The 26,817-nt window shown below is 37.2% G+C and overlaps 1 protein-coding gene across 3 annotated transcripts in view; it reads right to left on the bottom strand.

Moving 5' to 3' along the window:
* Positions 1-26,817, bottom strand: part of pkp4 (plakophilin 4) — a 48,666-nt gene that overhangs the window by 6,000 nt on the left and 15,849 nt on the right. The window contains exons 4-18 of one of the 3 annotated variants that reach the window (XM_067373372.1): positions 26,097-26,131; positions 24,537-24,653; positions 21,359-21,555; positions 19,048-19,480; positions 11,925-12,083; positions 11,597-11,807; positions 10,978-11,110; positions 8,388-8,601; positions 6,462-6,645; positions 5,980-6,097; positions 5,150-5,341; positions 2,862-3,035; positions 2,348-2,498; positions 2,014-2,206; positions 1,731-1,815 (exon numbers count right to left, since the gene is read on the bottom strand). In XM_067373372.1, coding sequence (XP_067229473.1) covers positions 1,731-1,815; positions 2,014-2,206; positions 2,348-2,498; positions 2,862-3,035; positions 5,150-5,341; positions 5,980-6,097; positions 6,462-6,645; positions 8,388-8,601; positions 10,978-11,110; positions 11,597-11,807; positions 11,925-12,083; positions 19,048-19,480; positions 21,359-21,555; positions 24,537-24,653; positions 26,097-26,131 — 2,596 coding nt within the window. The other 2 variants (XM_067373371.1, XM_067373370.1) reach the window with 2 other exon arrangements.

The following is a 26,817-nucleotide window of genomic DNA, read 5'->3' as shown; positions in this document are numbered from 1 at the left end:
TGAACAAGCAATTGTTCGCCGTTTTCCATAAGGCGTTGGTGTATACACTATAAATTATATACAGCATTTTCAACATGCATTGCCTCCAAATGAGTCATCAGATCAGAGCTTCTGGACACTGTTGATGCTATAAATTCTGCATTTTCTTAATCAGAATGTCTTGTTTTCCACTTAAAAATCTAAACATCTAAAACAAGATACATTTAATTGAAAAGCAAAACTGCACAAAATAGATTCGTTTTAAACAATATTTTTCTTTTTTTAAGCATAAATTCAACAAAATTGAGAAGTTTATTTCTGTCAGGACCTCTATCATCAAATATGATTGATAATTTTGTATTGGCGGTATGGTTCAATTCTGGGCAAGAACTCCCTGTGCAACCATGCAGCCTAGCATTGATAAGAGCAGGGAGAGCAGCAATCATCACAAGGTCAGTCCTGACTGATGAGAGAAGGAGCTGGGGATGGAGGAGGGTAATCAGCTCCTGAGAAATGCCATAGCTGATAATACTGAGGAGCGTATATATGGATGCTGTGATAGGCGTCATATTCTTATAGGTAGACGTCACGTGAGTCACCTGGGAGTCAGCTGATGCGAGCTTGACTGAGGTGAACTGCCAAAACTGATGCTAATGCTTGATGTTTAAAAGCAAAAAAATAATTTCACAATGGGGTAAGAAAATTAAAAACTTAATTCAAGACATATTGTCTGAAAGCCGATTTTTCTTCTTGAATAAAAGTATGTTGTTTTAAGGATGTTTAGATATATTTTTTACTGAAAAGCAAGACAAAAAAACTGATTATGGACATTTTTTGCAGTGTTTGCATTTATTGAAACTAAAACGCAAAATAAAAACAGTATAAATAAAAATGAATAACAGTTTTCTCTTGGCAAACTGTAAGTGCAACCATAATCAAAGCACTCTCTCAATATTCAAAGTGCAACTAGAGACCCAATTTTTCTTCAAGCATGATACAGAGCTGAGAGATGGTTACAACTACACAGCCCAGCCTAAGATAGCTTTCATATTGGGAGATATTTGCATGCATCAGGGAGCCGCTTTCAAAATGCGGGGTATTAAAAATCGTGTTTGAATGCATGCTTGCGTTTTACTTTGGCTTTTGATTCCTTGATCACACGTACTCTGTGAATGGGGAGCGGTAGTGCTGAGCTACAAGATAAGACATTTGTCAGATGCTTAAGGCCGATTTATACTTATGCGGCGCGTGAACACCGTAGCTATGGCGTAGGCTGTGTGTACCACGCGTAGCCTACGACATAGCCTGACGTGCACCTCTTCACAAATGTAACAATGCGTCAATTCTATGTGGACCACAAGCGCTGTGATTGGTCTCCCTCGGGTCAAAAAAATGGCATGGAGCAATAGGAGAAGAGCGAGCGTTTTCAATTTCCATAGGAATGAATAACGCTCTGTTTCAGGGGACACGTGCCGTCAAACTGCAACAAAAGTCGATACCTATTTGCAAGCTTCTCTGACAACATACATGACAAGCTGCTGGATGGGATTGAAGCAACCGTTATCAAACTTAATTAAATGGTTTTTATTTTATAAAAAGCAAAACGACAGTGGAGGCATAATGTAAATGTAGCGGTGGCATATTCTATCCTAATTTTACCCTCACACTCTGTCATGGCAATATTGAGAGACAGCTTTTCACCTTGACGTCACACCCCTACTAACCACAGAGCAATGGTTGAGAACATGTACCTTTTTGTAGAAGGTGCGCAGATCTCTGTACTGCCACAGAGTGTTTAGCACCTGAGCTGCTGCCTTGACCACCTTCATGGAGTACCTGCAACAGAGAACAAGAGCTCAAACACTCCTGCCTGGACTAGGAGGTCCAAGGAAAACAGAGGCTCTCTCTATATATTCATATTGAATGTACTTGAAAAGCAATAGATTTTTTTGTTGCTGTTATGAAACGGTGCGGCAACGCCAATGAACACATAAAACTGCCCACTTCAACTAGCCCATAAAAAGAGGTATGTACCTCTCCCCACGTCCTCGGCTGATTGTAACCAGTTTGTCGATGCCGCCTGTCTGGGCGAGTGCACGGGCGTTCTCCATATTCCTGCTGGTGACCTCGTGCAGGGCACAGCACACCGCCGCCACCGTCTCATCCGACAGCAGGGAGGGCCCATTGCCAGGGAGACGGGTCACTAGGTCCCGCATGGCGTATTTTCCTTTCAAAGCAACCGAATTCAGCGAACATTTATTTTTGAAGACGAAATGCAGTTTTTAATGGCCACATAAAACCGACGTATAATAAAAACGGAATGTAAGGCATCGCACTGAGTTCATAGCAATAAGTTTGAGTGACTGACCAATGAGCTCCTTGTTCCTAGCGTCCAGAGCCATGTTACGTAGAGCAGTGGCCACAGAGCAGACCACCCTGTCATTATCCATTCTCAGTAGCTCCACCAGAATGGGCAAACCCTTCTCTTTACGTACGGCAGCACGGATGTAGGCCGCAAACTGAATGGTGAGAGAGAGAAAAAGAAGAAGGTTAACATTTCAGAGAAGGTTATCACCTTTCAGTGCAGCCAGAAGTTGCATTAACATTTCCTTTTTTTTAAAAACAGTAAAGAAATGAAAACGTTTTTCTTAGTTTTGACTGAAAAAATGCAAAAGGATGATAAAAGGGACAGGAAATTAATTAAATAAAATAAAACTGTTGCTGTATTAAAACCTTGAAGCAACATCTAGTCAGATAGTGTGTGTGTGTAGGACATATCATTCATCCACCAGCCAATTATAGGCATTCATATAATTCAGCTCTATTCTGAGCACTGTGGCTGTATAATTCAGTTTATGGTATAGTGACCACAAGCAGCCTACCCTCCAGGTTCCAGCGGAAAGATTCTGCAGAGACCCAGCCGCCCCTTCCAGCGTGGCTGGGTTGGAGCTCTCTGCCAGCAGAGTGAGGTACGGCTTCACCACAGATGGATGCCACAGCATTTCTGCCCCCTTTGGACTTCCAGAAAATCCTGGAATAGGCCCCACACCATCCCACTGCATCATAGGATATCACAATCACAAATAATGATAGGTTAGTTTCAGCTTTGAACTTATATTAATAAAACATTAAAAAAACCCAAACATATAGATACATACTGTATATAGGGGAAGTCCGGGGTTAAAATTAACACCTTTTGTTTGAGCATTGGTAACTCAGTGGTTGTGTGTTATATCTCTTTCATTTTGATACATGGTAGCCACATTTGTCTGCTACAAATATAACTCACTTGGACATGTACAACACAATCACAGACTATGTGAGTTAATGTCAAACACAAAGAGTTCCGTTACAACCTATCCCACTACTGGAGTGAGTTGTAACACTAGCTGGGGATAAATGTAACAATGAGAGGTAATTTGCTGAAATAAGATCCACACATCTAAAGTTTTACAAGAATGTTATTGAAGAACAAAAATAATCAGTTTTGAATAAACTGAACAATTTTAAGTGACAAAAAACATTGTACTGTATTTCAAGGATTTTAAATTTAGCACAAAAACAACTGCCATGTGTTTGTGTGTGCACTGTATTCCGGTCACTAGCTATGTTGCCATACACCTATTTTTATGTGAATTTTGGAATATCATCAATTTATGTGAATTTTGGAAGCTTGTTTCCACCACTAAATAAAAAATAAAAAAGGTAATTGCGAATTTTCTCTCACAATTCTGACTTTTTTCTCTCACAATTGTGAGATATAAACTCACGATTGCGAGTTATAAAAGACTGGCGTTTTCTCTCAGAATTGCGAGTTTATATCATGCAGTTCTGACTTTATATCTCACAATTCTGACTTTATAACTCGCGACTGCATGTCGCAATTCTGAGAAAAAAAGTCAGAATTGTGAGATAAAAAGTCACAATAATCTTTTTTTTTATTCAGTGGTGGAAACAAGCTTTTATAGGATGGAAAAAAATGTGCATATAAAAAAAATCTGGTTTTTATCCAATAAGAAGACATGCGCATAAACTATGATGGAAACATATTTACCACATATTTACCAAATCCCTCAATGCAACAAAAAACTCACATGATTTTGTCTTAACAAAATCTGTCTGTGATTGATCTGGAATCATCATAAGGGCTTGGCTGTAACATTTTTAATTAACTGTTACAACTATCCCCCCCAAACAGCCATAAAATAGCTAACTGTTATAGCACTTGGTTTGAAGTTAGCAGTAATGCAAAGCATCATATTAAACTAGAGAAACAGCTACTTTAGATTATGCAAGTAAAATAACTGTATCTATAATACAATGACTGCTGGGCAAAAAAAAAATTCTTGATATTTTTTTTTTAACTTTCCTTCTTGAAAAAATGCACAATGTTATTACAGTCACATGCCACTTCTCCTGTGAGCTCAAAAAGGTGATGCAAGTGTATGATATTGATGGCATCACCACAGCTCTTCTCTGACTTGTCAAACTGACAGTGTACCAACTGACTGGCCCCATGCTGCAACATTTCCCAGTCTCCCCAGCAAACATAAAATTAGATGATAATATCCATTTACAGTATTTTAATTTATTATTTATTTATTTTATTGTAATCATTCATTACAATGCTAATTATAATCATTTAATAACAATCCATAAATATTTGAATGGGTTCACTCACTTTTTGACCAATGAAATTTCTGTTTCCAGTAGTTCATTATTACCAGATTTAAATATAATTTAAATAATAGCATGTATTTAATATTATAAATAATTTTGAAATGATAAAATGAATCTATAAAATTAATTTTATACATATTGCACTCTATAAACATTTTAGAGCTGAGCAAATCAAAATTACTCATAGAAACGTCCTTGGCCTTTCCATGACCTTTTAATATTTTAATACTTTCCATTATTTCCAGTGCTGGAAATCTCAATTTTAAAATGCACTATGTTCTCAGGTTTTACATGACTCTGTGCTGAAAAACAACTCCTGTAAAAGTACGGCTTTTAGTGCCTCATATGAAACATTGTGCAAAGCTATTTGCAAAGTGAATTTCCCTACCCAACAACCCTTATCATTTGATATTTTTCAAGAGCACAGAAGCAGTTTTTTAAGCTTTTAAGAATATGGAATCCAAGCTTAGTTTATGTAGGGACAGTTCACCTGCTGATCCTGCCATGACCTCTTCTTCTTCTTCTTTCTGAGACCCCAGCAGCTGTAGTCGGCCTGCTTACTGGAGGTGTCCGGGCCCAGGAGCGTGTCCAAGTCCTGGGTTCCCATCAGCCGAGACGGAGGCATCTCCAACTCAAGACGGTATGACAGGTTCCTCAAAGTGCACACACAGTTTTCCACAATCTGAAAACACAGGAAAAGAGAAAAAGGGAAAAAGTAATTTAGTTTTATGGTACTATTTTGCCATTTTGGAGCTTGACAGCCCCAATCTTCATTATATTGAAAAGTGTCCTGGATATTCTTCAAAAATCACCCTCTGTGTTCCATGTATAAAAGAAAGTGAAATGGGTTCAATTAAATTAGTAAATAAAATATAAACAAATAGCTATTTTTTATAATTATATTTCTTATAATTATAATTATTCATAATAATAAATGTAAATAAAAGTAATAATAAAATTAAAAACATTTTTATTTTTTCAAAAACACTCTTTTCCGGGCTTCCTGTTCCAGCAGATGGCATGCTATGACTAAGATTTTGTAAAGAAAGACCCAAAGCTGAACAATGCTGTGGTCCACCACTAGGGGCACTCCATACTGTTTGGCCCTTCAAGGAGTGGCATAGAAAACATGTAACACCTTTTTATAAGCAACAAGAGCCTCTGCCAGTTCCCAGCTGTCATCGCATATACAGTCTGAAAATTAGTCAAATATCTGGCAAGAATATATCAAACATGTTCTAAATATTAGCAACAATGCAATATAATGTTGTACATCAGAACTAGATGTATTCTGTATGCAATCACAAGAATATCTCTAACCTTGCTGTCATAATCAGAAGTGTTTACACAGGTTTTGATTATATAGAGAAGGGAATCAATCAGCCCTTCACAGCAACGCATCTGCCTTCTGGCCTCTTCTCCAGCTGAGCTCAGGTTCCTGAGACACACACACACACACACACACACACACACACACACACACACACACACACACACACACACACACACACACACACACACACACACACACACACACACATCAGCATCATGTGGTCAACAATACAATGTTCATCTAATTTAGATGAATACAGTCATTGTCACAAAGAAATGGAAAACAGTGATCATCTCTGAGGAGTGATACTGCTACCACCAAGGATATGCAAAACTATATTTTTCCAAATCAGCTAGTCAGCAGGTCATCTGAACGACTATTGATTATTCGATCTAAACAGGAAGCCCTGTGTAATTAGGCTGGTATACATGACCGGACGTTTCTAAGGGGACATTAGCATAAGACTTACCTGAGGCATCCAGTGGTGTTCCTCAGCACCAAAGATGAGTGCAGTTTAAGTTTCTGGTCCTCTCGCTGAGGGGCCGCACCCCACCCGGAGTGAGGGATAATCACTGTGTTGGTAAGTGGCCCGAGAGCGTCCCGAGCGATCGTCATTTTCACAGAATCACATGACGACAGGTTCCACAACACACCTGTCAAGACAAGACCCCAAAATGTAGTAGAATAACATAAAATGCAATAGTACAGTATTAAATAAGAAAGACTAGGAGAGCCAATTAAATATAAAATGAAGGAAACTTAAAAATTTATTAATTAAAAAATACTAAGGGCCAGATTTACTAAACAGGGCAAATTAGTGAGAGCACATTACATTCCCAAAAAAAGAGCAGATGGGAGTGGAAAGTTCTGCACGTGATCATTTAAATACTCTCCTCCGATAAATTTTGCATCTGAAAGGGAAAACTCCTACAAATGCATACGCAATAAGGTCAGCCACAAAAATAACTGTGTCCATGCCTTTTCAGTAAATTCTCACAGTAATATGGACAAGGGATTTTCGCAATTTTTCATTTCAATCATCGATAGTTTTCAAAATGAGTAATCAAGTACTCGGGGGACGGGGCGTGTACAGGGGGTGGGGCATGGCCATCATGGAGATAACGAAAATATCTGAAGAGTCTTATGAAAATGAATGTTACAAATAAAAATATGACATGAAAACATGAACACGTGATTAGAACACAGTTAGATTATGATTATGATGCAGCTGTTATTAAGAAGCATCTAAAAGGAATAGCTGCCTGAGGTTAAGAGTGAATTTATGCCAATAAACTGAAGCCCATTCTATGACACATCCTATGATATTAATCACATAACTCAGATACATAACAGACGTAACATTGCAACTTGTATCTGCATAAAAGGATGCAAATGCCAGTGAACTTTAAGTTACGCGTTATAGTGAGAATGAGAGAGAGAGAGCTCCCGCCGTGATGATGCCGCTTTCATGACAGTGTGCTAAAACACAGGCAAGGACAGAATTTACTATAGATTTCTATAAAGTTCTCATTATAATGCTATGTTTATGGCAGATTTGTGCTTTATTTTTATCTACATTATTAAGTGATTCCATTCCATAAATTGCTTTGCTTACATGATCGATCATCGATGTCACGGTCGAGTACTTATTCCTGTGATGGCAAATCAGTACACATTACTCAAGTGTCACATGATCCTTTAGAAATCATAATGACAGACATTATTTAGTCACCTAGCGTGAAATTTAGTCACACGTGCAAGTGATTTACTTATATAGACGCTTGTATTAGTAAAATTACTCATTATTTCTTAAGTAATTGTTTAATTTAATGAACGACTTTATGTATAAGTAATTAAAAACACACTTGATCATTTAACAAAGCTCATTAGAACCATGAGAGACACATTCAGAGGTGTGCAGTAAAACTGTAAAGAGACAGTGGGAGTGCAACGAAAAATCCTGCAGATAGAGATCATTAACACCAAATAATCTCTGTGGTTGCATATAGAAGAGAGATCCGGCTTTGCAGAACAAACCTGCTGCCTCTGTTTGAGAAATGACAGTGAAAATTCACTGTATGCACCAGGAAAACTGCTTGAGAGGGTAGAATTTCCCAGTATCTATCTAGAGATACTTAGGATATCCAGCTTGGAGAGAATGTGTGTGCGTGCAAGTTTGTGTCAGCTCAGCTTTTAATCAAATACTATGTCTCCTCCACATTAATCACAGCCACGAGTTCCATTGACTGTAATCTCTGATCTGAGCTTCACAGCTCAAACTGATCTCACCACAGGAGCAAAAGAAAGCGAGTTAGAAAGAACCAGACAGAGGGAATGAAAGAGCAAAAAGAAAGACTCTCTTATGTCAGTCATGTGACCCCACACACCCACTCACCGGTTACGAGCTCTCGCACTTCAGTGTCTGGAGTTTTTCTCAACAGACGAACCAAAGCTGGGATTCCACCGGCATTCCTCACACACACTTTATTATCATCTGTGGCTTTTCCGTACACTAGGTTCCGCAGAGCTCCGCAGGCATTCCGCTGAACTTCCAGGGTTTTGTGGTCAAGCAGATCCACCAGGTGCCGGATTCCCCCAAGACGACACACCTGAAAGCATACAGTAAGAGTGTGCAAGGTTTTATATGCGTGCACATTTACGTGTCCAAGGTGTGCTTCTCTTTCTGCCAACTAACTGAAAATAGAAACATTTTTAGTAGCATACTAGTAATTTAACTGCTATTTCAAAAACTGTAGCTTTTCCAGCAATGACCAGTAAATTATTCAACAAGAAATGTAAAAACGCTACATTTATCACATTGTCTGCACAAGCAGCATGGTAGCCGAGTGGAAATTTATTCATGTGAATCATTATATGATCTGTGATAATGAAATGATTCACTAAAAAGGAACCAAATCACTGGTTTGAGTTCATGCACAGATGTCCCTGTGAGCCATCTTTATGCTATTGTCCTCCTAAACACTGATATACAGTACCCGTTTAAATGTTTGGGGGTCAGTTTTGTTTGTGAAAGAAGTTTCTTATGCTCCCAAAGGCTTCCTTTGAATAAAAATACAGTACAAAGTAGTATTGTGAAACATTGTTACAATTTAAAATAACAATTTTCTGTTTATTAGTGCATGCAAAATTAGCATGTTAACGCATGATTCATTTTTTTCAGTTTAACACGCTAAAAATATTTAACGCAATTAATGCAGAATCCATTTTTTTCATCATAATTCGACTAGCATTACATTATATGATCACGCTCTTATTCATGCAAATGCTTTTAAATCATTCAAGCACCACAAGAAAAACGAGAACACGCTTTCTGTGAATGTCTGTGACATGTGACGCGCGCCAGTATCAAGTTCTCTTTCATGCTTGAACAACAACACACAGAATTATGCCAAAATGTCTGATTTGTTGAAGTGTCCACATAAGAGCTGTCTTAAATGAGTTAAATAAGGTCTTAAATGAACTTATAGAGTTGTGTTCGCGTCATGTTCGGCAGCGGCAGCTCTTAAAGTGACAGCAGCCTAATAAACCAGTTGCTGTGATGTCTGTCATTAATGTTAATCAAAAGAACAAAGGTAACAGAGAAAACTGTAGTTTTAATAAGGATTAATCTATATTTCATTTATAATTTAAGTGAAGACTGTAAAGTGTTTGATAACTTTATTTAATTTTTGTATATTTCCTACCTATTTGACAGAAGGCCACAGGTAATTATGACATTTATTATAATGAGTTTATGTGAAGATTGTTTTAAGTTAACTTAAATTAAAAGTAATTTTTTAAAGCCTAATAAATGTTGAAATTGACAGCTTTTAGTTGTACTGTAATGCTGAATGTCTATAATTAATTAAAAAAATGAGTTTCATAGAGACATCAGTAGCAGTATTAGCATCAGTGATACTGGCCTTCATTCACAAAAAGATGCCATTAAACAAAATTTCAAATACACTAAGTTTTTTCTACATTAATTTGGAGAGTAACTGTGAAATTATTACAATATAAAAACATTAAAAACTATGAAAACATATCTATGTTTTTAATCATGATTAATTACAGAAAAAAATGTCTACTACTATTTATCTACTACATCACTACTATTTAAAATAATTAATATTTTAAAATGTAAATATATTCATTTTATTGTATTGAATTTTCAGCATCAATACTCCAGACTTCAGTGCCATGTGATCCTACAGAAATAATTTTATTATGCTGATTTGGTGTTCAAGAAACATTTCTGATTATTACAGTTGAAAACAGTTTCTTAATATTTTGTGGAAACTGAGATACATTTCAGTTTTTTTTTTTTTTTTTTTAAATAGAAAGTTCAAAGAACATCTTTTATTTTAAATCATCATAAATGTTTTTACTGTCACTGATCAAATTAATGTACTTAATAAAAAGATAAATTTCTTTCAAAAAGACCACAAACTTTTTAACAGTAGTGTACACACATTTAAATTTTGCAGTTATTATAAATGATGATGCCTCATCCTGCACTACACAGATGTCCAAGATTTATTTCCAATTAAATGTGCATAAAACAACTAATAATGCTTTATTATATTCTTATGGGTTATAATAAGTCAGCTCTATTTGAGAACAATGGAAGACATAAATGGGAAGTGCCTATTTGCATTGTGTGTGTATGTGTGTGTGTGTGTGTGTGTGTGTGTGTGCGTGCGTGCGTGCGTACTTGTTTTGGCCATACTTATAATGTGAAAGTATTTGATCGGTCCTCACTAGTTAAAAAGGCTTATAAATCAATCAAAATACATTTTTATTTAAGTCTAAATAAAATGTTTTGCACATGTTTCTGTGATGGGTGGGTTTAGGAGTAGGGGTTGGGTTAAGTGACATAAAATATAATTGACTTGATATAAAACCAATGGAAGCCTATGCAATGTCCTCACTAAGAAGTGTGTGTGTGTGTGTGTGTGTGTGTGTGTGTGTGTGTATAACCATACCTCCGCCTTTATGCGGTTATCTCCGTAGCAGAGGTGCTGTATGTACGCTGCAGCATTGGCCTGGACAGAAGGGAAATGATGCTGTAGCATCCGGATCACCTCTGGCAGCTCAGGGTCTCTCCAGGCAAACTCCCTAACAGGCATGCAGAATATAGATGTCAAACACACAAACAAATATGAAAAAAATCCCACATTGACAAATTAATCTTTGCAGATTTTAATAAAATATTCCAATCTTTTCACTCAAAATACTAGTGTTTACATGTTAGCATCAGGGCAAACAACTAAATACATTAAATCGGTCCAGTTTCTATTTTCCCCCAATCACATTTGTCATTAAAATATGCACTGCAAATATGAGGCGATCTGGTTTACATTTTCTGTCAAGGTCATGTTCTGTCTGCAAAATAAACATGCCTAGAAAAATGATTACAAAGAAATATATGCACAAACATTGTGGAGAATCAACAAATAAATAAGTTAGAATAATGCAGGAAGACAAGCTGGGTTTCATTTACAAGCAAATTATCCTTGTTTTAAATGTCAATGATTTCAAAGCTCATTCTAAATCTTTTCTCAAAGCTCTCTGCAACGTTTATGGAATCACTCGGATTTTCACCTTGGATCTTTGTGAGCACTGTCTATGGAAGGCGAGCGTGTGACAGCGTTGTCGACGGCAGCTGCGTGTCTGTTGTAGTTCGAGTCAGCTTGGCGGTAATGGGCGGGGCGATAGGTGTCAGTGTGCGTTGCCATGGAGCCCATTGAGAATAACCCTCGCTGGTACCTCAGAGTGCTACACTGACTAGTGGTCCTTTGTAAAGTACCAAACCCTGAGTGAGAGAGTTGGCAATACAGACATTGTTAAGATTAACACTGTGGAAACGTCAGACCTCATTCACTGAGTTTGTAAAGACAGCAGTGGTGCATGAAGGACATCCGGCACATACCTGTATTGTTTCTGGAGACAGCACTCTGGGAGCCGTGTGTAGGGCTCTGGTACAGAGGGTTCTGGAAGGTTCTGTCCTCATAGATTGGTGTGACGTGGCAGTCGGGGGAGCGGGCTTCTTGGCCTAACTGGCTGTTCTGACTGTAAGAGGTTTGCAAGCCTAGTTGAACATAAGAGATCACAGTCAGTCAATGTCATGAGTTTATACAACAATAAACAACTGACAAATCTACTCTTTTGAACGGTGCGATATTTCTCAAGACATTATATTCTACTGAAAAGATCAGCTTACAACACACTCTTAAAAATAAAGTTTTTTTTTTTTTGCAGTGATGCCATGGAACCATTTTGGGGTTCCCAAAGAAACTTTCTGTGAACAGTTCTTTAAAGAAAAACAGTTCCCAAACTTTTGGCCTACTCTGTTTGCAGTGCGTATGCAGTGTTTATTTTTTTTCCGTGCCCATATTAACGGATTAGAGTGTTCACACTGCAGCACACGGATGCAGTCCGGCAGTGCGTATGTGAAAGCACAATAGCGCGTGCTGCTCCGCATATCTACTGCAAAGGCATGACTGGTGCTTATCCGCTCTCCTCCGCTGGCCTCCCTGCGTTGTCTCTGGTCGATAATAATAATAATAATTCCTTACATTTATATAGCGCTTTTCTGGACACTCAAAGCACCTTACATATTGAAAGAGGAATCTCCTCAACCACCACCAACCTATATTAAACAACGTTTCATTTCGACAAAAATAATATCCAAAGCTTAAAGAATTACCACATGCATGTGCATACGTACACATGTCTGAATGTTCAACATGGTGCTGTAAATTGACCTGCTGCAACTGATACTGTTGCTATGTTGTTAATTTGTCGCAATCACCTCAGGAGTCACGGTCGAGGGAAAGGAAAATCGAAAGGTTGATGGCTTTTTTTTATTTGCATGGTTTTTGTTTTTAAATTTAACTACTATTTTTAGTATTTGGTTACAGTTATTGATAATATCTGCTATTTCTAATCATTAAAAAAAATATATATATATTTCTGGAAATCATCTCACGACCCCCACTTTGGGAACCACTGCTTTAAAGGGTTAGTTCACCCAAAAATGAAAATTCTGTCATTAATTACTCTCATTTCGTTCAAACCTTAAGACCTTCGTTCATCTTCAAAACACAAATTAAGATATTTTTGATGAAATCAATGAGCTTTCGGGCCTCCGATAGACTGCAACGTAAGTACCACTTTTCAAGGCCCAGAAAGGTAGTAAAGACATCGTTAAAATAGTCCATGTGACTCCAGTGGTTCAACCTTGATCTTACGAAGCAACGAGAATAGGTTTTGTGTGCAAAAACAAAACAAAAATAATGACTTTATTCAACAATTTCTTCTCTTCCCTGTCCGTCTCCTATGCTCTTCACGTAGTACTGTTGAAAAAATTGTTGAATAAAGTTGTTATTTTTGTTTTGCTTTTTGCACACCCAAAAGGTATTCTCATCGCTTCATAACATTAGGTTGAACCACTGGAGTCACATGGACTATTTTAACTATATTACTGCCTTTCTGGGTCTTGAAAGTGCTTACGTTGCAGTGTATGAGAGGTCAGAAAGCTCACGGATTTCATCAAAAAGATCTTAATTTGTGTTCCGAAGATGAACGAAGGTCTGACAGGTTTAGAACGACATGAGGGTGACAGAATTTTCATTTTTGGGTGAACTATCCTTTTAAACTGTGATATTCATTTTTTGTGATGTTCTGTTTGGGTGCAGTATTGTAAATTTGTTGCAGTTAGATGTTTGTTGTTAGATTTGGCTGTTCTAGCTATTTGATGTTTTCATGGCTGTTTGTTTTTTGCTCTTTTGTTTAGATGGCATTGTTGAAATCATTATGGTACTACATGTGTATGCTTGTCGAATTTTTTTAAACATGTGATGTAGTCATGTGGTCTATCATGACCCTGATAAAAATAAGGGCCTACTTGTGAATGGTTTGACTGTCTGATGAAGAGTCATATGGCTCAAAACATCACTTTTGGTGAGAACATGCAATAAAAAAATTCTATTTATGGATTTGCGGTGTGCCAACCTTTTCGTTTTCATTGAATAGTTCTTAAAAAGAACCTTTTTTTCTTAGTGTGAAGAACATTTTAATAATCTAAAGAACCTTTTTTCATATAAAGAACCTTTTATACAGTGGCAAGTTCTTCATGGAACCATAGATGTCAAGAAAGAACCTAGTCCAGCTGGTGAAGATGTTGTTCATCAGCAAAATCGGGCTGTACAACAAGATATTCAAGAATTAAGTTGTGCTTCACTAGGCAAACGAATCTCAAGTCTTCAACTGGAGATGTAAGTTGTATTCTATAAAAACGGTTTGCTTTAATTAACCACTCCACTGGACTTTCACACCTTCACATGTATCTGTGAAAGATAATGACCTTGAACAAGTATGAGGCGTATTCAGCAGCAGCTAGATAAAAGCAGTTTTATACTGAAAGAAGGCACTACGTTGTGTTGCTGTTGGTGACATGAATGTCAGTTTGCCTGACACAATCAGAGATACGCATACAATTAATTGTGCAATTTAGACAAATTAGCCAAAGGTCTCTCCCACACATAATTTCATGGCAAACAGGACACAATAGATTTGCTCATGAACGCCTACCCAAAATTGCATACCCAATTACCCAACTCTTGGAGCATAATTACTGAAACTACTGACAAACCAAAATGCTTATATTCTGACATTGTAGAGTATGCTCATTAGTGTACAAGAGTTTTAAGAGCTGTAGGGCATGTATTCCCATGCAACCTTGTGAGACTGACATTCAAAACCAGAAGTTTCAATGGCACACATTTGACCAGACCCACAACCTAAGCAGACCAACTTTGATCTTTGCCTTCAAACTATCTGCTGGAACAGAAATTCCAGTCAGATAGAGGCATATTTGGCCATTGTGAGTTTATCACATTAGCTGATAACCATGGTCTACAGTGTTAGAGCCTCCATCTGTCAGTACCAAAATGTATAATTTGCTATGCATGGGTACAAATATCAATCGTGATATTCATTTGAATGATCCTGATACAGATTCTTCAATATCTTTTATTGCATACTTTCACTGGCTGCTTAAAAATGTATCTAGTTCTGCCGAATCTGAATCTTCAGCACCATGGCAAAGAATGAGTGTGAATGTGGGATTGCAGTCTTTGCTGAAAGTGATGCAATGAAAGGACAGTGTATTGTGAATCAATGGATAGAAAGGTCTTCGCAGGCTACATACAAAAACAATGTAACCAGTAACAAATGACTCTTACGAGTAGGGCTGGACGATATGGCCAAAATTTATATCACAATATAATTCTTAATTTCGGTCGATACGATATAATTCCGATATCGATATGAACTGTGTAATAGCCTCAGAAAAACTGCCAAGAACGGCCACAACGGATGTCTGTACCTACAAACGTCTGAAAAATGAATTTGCCAAATCTATGAAATCTCTTCCTATAAAACTATATAATATTTTAGAAATAAAAAAACAGTACAAATAAATTTATGTTCAGCTTTTATTTGCATTTAGCCTTCATACAAACATAAAAATAAACTAAGACTCACTCACTTTAGTAATATTAATATCTTTAACATTAAACTATAACGTAGGCTGATTTTATTATTCTTAAAGGTTCATGAAACCCCAAAACACTTTTTTTGAGATGTGAACAGATATGTATAGGCTGCACATCTTTGAAAACACTAAAGGTACTCATTAATGTTATTCATAAGTGAAAAATAGTTATTTTTGCATTTTTCAGAGCGATTTCTGTCTTCTGGTTTGAAAAGCTGAGATGGAGCAACGTCACAAAATCTGACGTCATTGTGTACTTTCAGCCCAAGTATGGGCATGGTCGAACATGCTGACCTAGACTGTTTCGAGCGAATCTCGACATATATATTCATGACATAAGCTAATTTAATCCAATCACTGCACTGTAGTATGCATAAGATTATAATTGCAGTATTATGCATTAAGAAGTATCACTTCTCTCACCTTGGTCTCTTGTCATTCAGAGACATATCGTTGGTGTTCCTTTCCTCAGTGCTCCAACACAATGTGTTTTCCTGAGATGCGACCAGAGCAGAGGTTTGTGTGCATGTGAATTGTTTTGCTGTAATCTACCAGCACAAATGAAAAATATGTTTGCGTGAGATCGCATTACAGCGGAGAATTCAAATGTCACTAAAGTACGGCTCATTTACCTCTGCCTGCTCTAGCTGCGTTCAAACACGCGAGCCGTAGGCTGTTTCCTTCAGCACAGCACGTGTGTTTGTATTTTGCTCGCGATGCGGTCAGAACTTAAGTTTGAATACACTTTAACGTTAACCTAGAAAAATGTGGGCTATTCAAGTGTTTGTGCGGAGTGTGAAAGGTAAATAGTAGCGCTTGCTGCAAGACAGCTAATATGGAGGCGCCGGTGCGATCATTTGCACTTAAAATACTCCATTTTTGGTCATACAGATAAGAGTAATACATATTTGGAATCTGTGAAGAGTCTACTTTTTGTTGCGTGCCCTCACAACAACAAGAAAACATTGTGTTTTTGTAAAATAATGAAAGCAAACAGGGTGCATTCTGCCATCTCTCTCTGTGAATTGTGAACTGAGAGCGCAAAAAAAGAAAGAAGAAGAAAGAACCGAAACTCCATGTAAACTTGTTTCACATACTTGAAAAATATATCTATAGAAAATGAAATGTCTACTTTTAAATGAACCAATTGAAATGGAAAATAAATATTCTTTGGTTATGTAATCCATATGAAATGTGCATGTAGGCGTGTCGACTTCTGTGGAGATGATGAGTCAGCAGCGTTAACTTCATCACTCCAGCCGATAATACAGAAAACAACAGTTTATCAATTAATTATTAAATGTTAAAGCAGTCTCCTTGCTGTTTTTTCCTGACGCATTCATAATCATTACTTCTGCCGGTGTGCTGTGGCAAGCATTATGCGTGCGCTTGATTAGGCTATGTAGGCATTAAAGGATATTATTATGATTTTATATGGTTTATTAATAAACGTGTGATTAGTCGACTAATGCTTAAAAAGAACGACTACTAGTTGACCAGAAAAATCTTTAGACGAGGGCAGCCCTAGCGTGACCAGTGTAGCCTAATTCCTGAAGCAAATGACTCTTTTAAGCCGGTTCTTTTCATGAATTTCAAAAAGACAAGTTACCAATTTGAATCAGTCTCAAAGACTGCAATGCTGTAAAATTTACATTTGGAAAGAGATCATTTATTTTATATGTAAGCAAAATGGGCAATACACTAAATGAATAAGAATCCAATTAAATCTGAAGAGCTTGTGAATCAGAATCCCGATACCATGGTAAAGAATGATTACCGTATGCAAATACTATAAAATTTACGTAGTACTCCAAGGGGCTTAAACAAATACAGTACCATGGTACTGAGCTTCCTGTCTAAAAGAATAAGGAACTATCTCTATTCTGTCTTTATACAGTGACTGAATGTTGAGTCAGTATAACATTAGCATAGAAATGCCTCAACTGGGTTCTTACAAAACTTTTCTCACATGTCAATCAGACACTGGCGATATCATAAAGCAAACTGTGAACCGAACAAAAGCTGCACAGCTCGCTGGCTTGGAACAGCCATGCAGAATTCAGTGAGTTTGTCTTTCATAAATTTCGAATTACTTCATACATCTCCAAATTCAACAATAGTTCTTTCTGAAGAGCCTGGAGTTAAAAGCTTCGTTTTCAAAGGTTTTACATCATGCATGATCTACAGAGAAATACAGCCTAAATGGGGCAGTGGGGCACATCTGAGGAAGTATCCCACAGAGTCAGAATGTGAGATTATCATCAGAGTAATCCTACAAAACACAAGAGCACACAAGCATAAAGACTAAACGTACGTACACACACACACACACACACACACACACACACACACACACACACACACACACACACACACACACACACACAGAGTCAATATCCATGCAGCTCCAGTTTCATGTGGATGTTTATTGCAAATGGAACTGAGACTGTAATGCGATTTTGAAACAATATACTATACAGGCCCTATATTAATGAATCTCAGCACTTTTGATTCACAATCTCATATATACGCACAACATCTTGTAATCAGAGGGTTATGATCATTCGGGTAGGAGCAATTACTAGAATCATTTTTTGCACTTTTATGAGAACCCATTTGTGTCAGACACACTGCGGTGCGCACCTACACCATCACCATGTACGGAGTCATCTCTGGACCCATTTATGTTGTGAAATGTGTAAAGATTTCTTTCCGTGGATCTTGAAATTTTAACAGACAATATACACTAGCTATGTCATAGATTAAACTGAAAAATGCTTAAATTATTCACATTTCTTTCCATGTTTTGAAAATTCACCTCATGAGGGGATTTTCCTGAAAGAAATACCTTCCTAAGCCAGGGAAGATTTTATAATCCAAACCAAACACGCATACAAACACAGATAAGTGACAGCATTACTAATCCTTGTATAATATATACAATGCTAAGAAAGTTTCACACATATCAAACCTGTGTCCTTAAATCCGTAACTTTTTAAAAGTGGTGTAGAAATTGTGTTTGATAGAGTTCTGGCTTGGTCAGGATGGAAGAGAAAATCGTTTTATGGATTTAAACTTTATGGAATAAAGTTTTATGGTTTAGAAAATCATCGGTTGCTACTTACACTAGTGCTTAAAAGTATAGGATCATTCAATTTTTTTAAAAGTCTCTTATGTTCACCTCTACATTTATTTTAATCAAAAATAAAGTAACCTTGTGAAATGAAATTTATTCCTGCTGAATTTTCAGCATCATTACACCAGTGTTTTAATATGCTGATTTGGTGCTCAAGAAACATTTCTTATTATTATCAAAGTTGAAAAAGTACTGCTAATGATTATGCATTGTTTTCAGGATTGTTTGATGAATAGGAGTTCAAAAGAACAGCATTACTTGAAATGTACAAGTCTTTACTGTTCACTTTTGAGCCTTTAGAACAACTCCTAACCTTGACAATAATAACTGTAAAACAGGACAACTGTATGTGTAACCCACCTGTAAGGCTATCCGGTCTTGAAAGAACCATCCTCTCAAAGATGTCATAGGCCCGAGACCCAAAAGAAGAGTGAGTGCTGTCATATGCACGCGTATCATGCTTCCCCAGGGTTCCGTACTGCTGAGGCTGAGCGGTCATACCGGCCCGCAGGAGCGTCGGCGACCCAGACTCCGACCCCGTCCCGTTTCCATGCCGTCCCAAGTAGCTGGAGTGAACTGGTTCAGGGGCGTGGCTAGAGGAAGGAGGCAAGGTGGTGCCGGGAAATATGCTTGGTAGAGGACGGGGCTCTGAGACTATAGGCGAGCCATAGGGGCTTCCAAGGGAAGTACGCAGAGGCTGGCGAGATGCAGGTGGGGACGGGGTGTAGAGTGGGGATGGCGCTCGAGAGGGGACAGAGCTGACACGCCTCATGACACGCCCACTGCTGCCCACCTGAGAAACATATTACAAACAAACACTATAACCATCATTTGTACACACTACACTGTAATAATACAGTTATAAACGCCAAAATATTCAAAAAAACATTTAATTCTTAATAATACTAGAAGAATTAGGCATGTGATCAGCTAAGAACAAAAAATAAGGAAAACCTGAACCCCTATATGGGCATTTAGCCTCAAAATAAAAAGAGGTTAGTTCACCCAAAAATTTAAATTCTGTTATCAATTACTCACTCTCATGTTGTCTCAAAACCATAAGACTTTTGAGCATCTTCCAAACCAGGTATTTTAATAAAATCTGAGATATTCCTGTCCCTCCATTAAAAGTCTATACAAATGTTCATAAAGAGATTGTAAAATAAATCCTTATAAATCAAGCAGTTAAATCAAAGTCTTCTGAAGAGACGCATACGATCTCTTTATTAACGTTTTGAACTGTCAGAGTATAAGTGAATAGAAAGTGTTATGGGTTTGGAACGACATGAGGGAGAGTAAATGATGACAGAACTTTCATTTTTGGGTGAACTAACCCTTTAAGCACAAAATGTAATTTTGAAGAATGTTCATACAACAGCAAAAAGTCAAACCAATCTTGATATGATCCAACTTCACACAAAAATATGTGACCCTGGACCAAAAAAACAGTCATAAGTCACACAGGTATATTTGTAGCAATAGCCAACAATACATTGTATAGGTCAAAATTATCGATTTTTCTTTTATGCCAAAAATCATAAGGATATTAAGTAAAGATCATGTTCCATTAAGATATTTTGTACATTTCCTACTGTAAATATATCAAAAATGTATTTTTTGTGAGTGGATATGCACTGCTAAGGACTTCATTTGAACAACTTTAAAGGCGATTTTCCTCAATATTTTGTTTTTCTGCACCCTCAGATTCCAGATTTTCAAATAGTTGTATCTCGACCAAACATTGTCCCAACAAACCACACATCAATGGAAAGCTTATTCATTCAGCTTTCAAACCATGACTGGTTTTGTGGTCACATATTTAAAGCTTCTGAAACTCATTAATAAAAATGCTATGTTTCTTATAGCTAATAATATGTATAATATACTATAAAACACAACACACTGTATTAAATAAAAAATAATATTACATAAATTAATAGTATTTAATTTTAACAGTAAAATTACAATCATATGGCTGTCTTAAATGCTTTCCTTTCAAACGTTAAACCAGAGCTTTTATTTTGGCGAAAAACAACAGGAAGCTCATAAAGCTTCTTTTGTTGACAATAAATAATTAGCATTACAAATCTGCGGACTTGGTTGGCGCATGTTGCGTTTTCAAATACATGTTATAAACGACGCAAACTCACAGTTGCAGAGATCAAGCTCGTGTGGAGCAGCTTTTACAGCTCTGAAAACACCGGAAACGTGTAACAAACAGGACACCACTCTTCACTCTGAAACATGCTAACTATATAACTCTGTAAACCACATGCTTTGCCATTTGATAATCGCACCGACTGGCGAGAAACACCGTATCGTATTCCATACAACTTGAATTTACTAGCATTTGCCGCTTAGCGAGTGTTAATTTTAGATCCTGTCCGATATGCCAAGAGTGTCCTGCATACATCCCCTAGATGGCGCCGCTCGCTCTTGCAGTGCTGTCGGAAGCATTCCGTGAATGAGAAGTATTTGAAAACGCAGAGTTTAGTTTGTTTAAGGCTATTTCGCGATTCACGTGCGTCATACTTCTCAAGAAGTATGCGGAAATCCGCATAAACATGGAAAAACCGCCTCCCTGATCAAATATCATCCAGAACTAATGACATTCGAAAAAGCGAAAATAACATGCAAAGTTAAATCAAGCAGTTTATTTGAATGTTTATACCTGTGCTGAGGCCTGTCCTTCAGCCCTAGAACTCATGGCAAAGGTGGGGCTCCCACTGGGGGCGGAGCTTGTCGACTGAGACCTCCCTTCTGATCGTCTGGGCGTCACTGTGTTACTATAGTAACCACTCACCTCCTGATATCCACTGTCCGAATAGGAATTCATTTGAGTCGAGCTGCGTGAGTTTGCCGCAGACCCTGAGCAAAGGACACAGCAAGAAAAGGCAAACCAGAAAAATACTGAGACAGGCAAAAGATTTTCTGTTCAGAAATGGTAAAACATTTGGATTGCTAGGTTAAATATGAATCTGTGGCCTGTTGTCGATTACCACAACAAATAGTGACGACTTGTAAAGATGTAAAATGAATGAGAAAAATATACTTTGGTACTAAGGCAATACTAAAATTAAACATGTTATGATACCAGTTTTACTGTAGTATCGTTCTTATACAGTTGCATTATGTAAACAGTGGCTCATAAATGAAGCATAACTGTTGTTAAATGTGACATAAAAGTTATTTGGCTAGTATTAGCATTGCTGTTCTTCGTGTACCGATACAATAATGGTCTTACAAGCTGTACTGCCATCTATCGACGTGGTTCAGCACGATCTTTTAAGTTTATGTAAATTACACGGGTACTTGTGAGTTAGAGAGCGGTCTGCACAATAATTAATTCCCTTAACTTACCTGTCCAAAATATGATCTTTCCATCTTGTATACGCCTTATTGATGCTTTTTTGTCTTTGTCAGTCTTGCTGTCTTCTGGCTTTTCTACTTTTTCAGTCGTACAGGTACTGATTCTCCTTTTGGACTGTAATAAGCGTGTTTCATTGTTTTATTTTCGCATTCGTCTCACCAAACAACGCTACCAGCGCAGCCAATGAGCGTGAAGATTCTCTCCGACGTTTACTGAAACACCGCGAAACATTCAAGATGGCGGAATCGACAGGGGCGGCCCGCAACATGTATGATTAAAACACTTTTTATTTATTTTATTTTATATATACACTTTTTATATTATTAAAGTAATTATGAGTACAGTCTTCGTCTTATGTCAATGTACATCATTGAATGGCTTTTCACAAAAAATACAGCTAATGTCTTAATGTCTATAACTTACTTTTAAAGGGTTAGTTCACCCAAAAATTAAAATTCTGTCATTAATTACTCACCCTCATGCCGCTCCACACCCGTAAGACTCGGAACACAAATTAAGATATTTTAGTTGAAATCCAATGGCTCCGTGAGGCCTGCATAGCTAGCAATGACATTTCCTCTCTCAAGATCCATTAATGTACTAAAAACATATCTACAGTACAGTGGTTCAATATTAATATTATAAAGCGACGAGAATATTTTTGGTGCAGCAAAAAAATATAACAACTTGTATAGAAATGTCTGATTTCAAAACACTGCTTCAGGAAGCTTCTGAGCGTTAATCAGCGTGTCGAATCATGATTCGGATTGCTCATCAAACTGCTGAAATCACGTGACTTTGGCGCTCCAAACCACTGATTTGATACACTGATTCATAATGCTCCGATGCTTCCTGAAGCAGTGTTTTGAAATTGGCCATCATTATATAAGTCGTTATTTTATAATATTAATATTGAACCACTATACTCACATGAACTGATTTAGATATGTTTTTAGTACATTAATGGATTTTGAGAGAGGAAATGTCATTGCTGGCTATTCAGGCCTCACGGAGCCATCGGATTTCATCAAAAATATCTTAATTTGCATTCCAAAGATTAACAAAGATCTTACGGGTGTGGAACAGCATGAGGGTGAGTAATAAATGACAGAATTTTCATTTTTGGGTGAACTAACCCTTTAATATGAGCACCAAACTTGAATCAAACATCAGAGAAAAATAATCACTGCTTATTTGTAGTTTAAAACGGACTGTTTAGTCGCATAATTATTTGAAAATATTGAAAAGTAATGTTTACCTAATTGAAAAATAATTGAAAGCTGCAGGCCATTGTTTTAATTTAATTTGTTAATATTCATGTTTAATTATTTAAATAAACAAGTATGCTTATAAGTTTTTGAAGTAATAGTTGTTAGTTTTCACTTGAAAGCCCTACAGTAATGCTCTTACAAGATCAGCTGGCAGTGCCAAAATCATAGTATTTTAAGTATAGCCATAACAATTAAACATTACAAATGTTTCCTGGCCAAACAGCAGCCGTAACATGATGCAATGATACCATGAAGAAAATGGTATTTACACCAAGGCCATAACCATGTCTTGAACATTTTTTTATAATGTATAAAGGAATAGAACAGTGAAGGAAAGGGTAGGTCTAATTCTAGTAGGGAAGTATTTGTATGCCTAATATGTTGAAAACGAATATGTAAAACAGTTACCAAATATTAAATGTTTTGCTACTTCCATCTTACCTCGCTCCCTTTCAACGTTAAAATGGAAGCTTCGCAGTTTGCACTGAATTTGCGCTTCCGCTTAAACCCCGCCTACTTTGATTTAATTGGCCATCTCAGTCACTTTGTTGACAAGTGCTGTTACACTGCTGAGGCAGACCAGCCTAATAAAAACCAGACCAGCCAAAGTATCTAAAAGAATGCCATGGTACTACCTACTCCAATCCTTCAACCAGATAAAATAAAAAGTAAACCTGGTTACTTTTGTTTGACATACTGTATGAACAGTAATAAGACTTATAATAATACGATTTTTTTGCATGGAAAAAAACTTTATAAACGTCAGTATTACATCAGTAACACAACCAGACTTTCATCCACAGCAGTCCACCAGCATAATTAGCTTATGAAATGTAAGTGCAACCTAGCTAGGTTTCCACTGTAGGAGCACAAACACTTTTTACTTTTACTTAGCATAATAATAAGAAGAAGGGTTTCTCAAGCAGCAAATCGGCATATTAGAAGGATTTCTGAAGAATCATGTGACACTGAAGATTGTACTTCATCTACAAACTTTCTAACAGTAGTGTATAAATTGTGAGACAACACTGTTTTCTGTGGTAATCAACAGCAGGCCACATACGCTAGAGAAGCAGGCTGCAGATGCTTCCCATAGATCTTTAGTTGTGTTTAATTTGGAATATTCCATTAAGGCATCAGTATTAGTGTAAATTGTTCACACAGAGGTACCAAAAAGCAATATGGAGAGTGAATGAACAGACCCTCACTTTCACGCAGGGAGATCTGTTCCAATTCAGGGGAGTAAAGCGGACCCTGACCTCTGACCCCAAATGTGGGCGAGGGGCAACCATCCGACGGCTTAGACACACCTGCACCTGAGGATTCTGGTTACCAAAGGGTTAACACACGGTGAGCAGGTTTAGGTATTTCAGTAAAAGAATGATCAAGATAACAGATACCTTCATCCCATACATACTTAACCTCATTAACCTCAAATGTTCCATCACTTACCCAATTTTAAAGACGACGACAGATTATTTAAAATGCTTTCAGTCTTTTTGACAGATAAAAAATAAGGTATCTTGTCTATTGTGTTTCAAACATTCTGAAAATAAGGGACAACAATAGGAATTAGAACTTAAGAAAAAGTTAAATATTTTAGCTGCTCTATGATAATTATGGAAGCTCGTTTCTGCAATGAAATAAAAATAAAAAAGGGAATTGTGACTTTTAATCTCATAATTTTGACTTTTTTTTCCTCAGAATTGCGAGATATAAACTCACAGTTGAGTTATAAAGTCAGAATTGCATGATATAAACTCACAATTGCAAGACAAAAGTCAAAATTACGAGGTTATATCTCGCAATTCTGACTTTATAACTCACAACTGTGAGTTTAAATCTTGACTTTAAATCTGACTTTTTCTCAGAATTGTGAGATATAAACTCATAATTGTGTGCTTATAATGTCCAATTCTGAGGGGGAAGAAGACAGACGTTTTTTTTACGACGTGTTTATATTTCACAATGACACAATTGCATGTTATAAAGTCAGAATTGTGAGATATAAACTCACATTTCAGAGAAGAAAAGTCAGAATTGCGTGATAAAAACTCACAATTGTGTGAAAAAAGTCAGAATTGCGACTTTATATCTTGCAATTTTAGTGACGGAAACAAGCTTCCATAGATAGCAGACCACGAGAGAAGCGAGTGAGGATTTGGGGATGGAAAGAGATTCTAAGTGTAGTTCAGTGGAATAATTCATGGGATGTTGTTCATTATATTGGGTGAGCAGATCACAAGACCTCAGTGTCTGTTGTCTTATTCAGAGCAGAATAAAAAGAAAATGTCCAGAAGCCGCAACAACACAGTGCTTGGTAAGACTAAAAGAGCTCTTGCCGCAGTTTTTGATTAAAAGTATTACAATATTATACTGAGCAATGATATTAAATTGGACTTTTATAGGAAATGTTTTGGTGACTGAAGTCACCAAACTCATCATCAATGACTTTAGTTTTATTAATGGAGCATGACTGGACTGATTAGTTACAGTGCAACTTTAGCATACTGTAACTACAGCAAGAACATAATACACTGTACTATTAGGTAGGGTCAATTCACCAAATTTAGCATAATGTCCTCTAAATGCTTTAGAGTACAAAAATCAGCCAGCTCAACCATCTAATAGTGTACCAGGCAAGACTATGTGATGTGCTGTACGTATGTGACCGCAGAGCTGTCTAAAATGTCATTGTTATGCTTACTTGTATTTACAACAGTTGACAAAGGAAAATAGCAAGCATGAAGAGAAATAGACAACAATACCTGCAGATCTCCACAGAAGAGACTTCTCAGAGGAGCTGGGGAAAAAATGAAGACATGAGAAAATATGAAATGAGAGGAGGACAAAGACATACACAGTAGTGCACAACGTACCTGGGGCATTTTATGAAATGAGTGCCTTTTTCTGTTTGGTAAGTTATTTTAAAAATTGTGTTTAAGTGTTAATAAATTGTGCCATCTCAAGTATAATTAAAGGTACAATTTGTGATATTTTTTTCCGATAGAGGTCGCTAGAAGCCTATTCAAAACAAAGGCGTAGTTTGATGACGCCAAGTTTTAGAGCGGAAACTTGGGACATGTGGTCTCTAACTCAACGGACGGTGCAAAAGAATAGGGATTGGAGTCTGGAAGAACTCATGTTCGTGGATGCGATTATTAACGTTACTGTAGTATGAAGCAGAGCAGGACCGAGTGTTGCGGGAGCTAAACGAGGAGCTGGAGCGATTGATCAACACACGCCTCACGAGCAGCGGGACTTTTATTATGAAACAGTCACCGGCGCCGCTTCCGCTTTTCCGGTCATGAGTTTACGGGAGCTGTCCTAGAACAGAACCAGCGGCAGATGGTAAACAGTAATTATGTTCCATAAATAAGTAACACAATCCACCATAAAACGTGCAAGAAGTAAATAAGGAACTGCTTGAAGCAAGCTAGTGGTTTGCTGGACGCTAGACACTACTTCCGCATTTGTCCACGGCACTGT

This window comes from Chanodichthys erythropterus, chromosome 21, assembly GCF_024489055.1.
Source record: "Chanodichthys erythropterus isolate Z2021 chromosome 21, ASM2448905v1, whole genome shotgun sequence".
NCBI classification, from domain to species: domain Eukaryota; kingdom Metazoa; phylum Chordata; class Actinopteri; order Cypriniformes; family Xenocyprididae; genus Chanodichthys; species Chanodichthys erythropterus.
The sequence above is the reverse complement of the archived record's forward strand: the minus strand, read 5'-3'. Positions and strand labels throughout refer to the sequence as shown.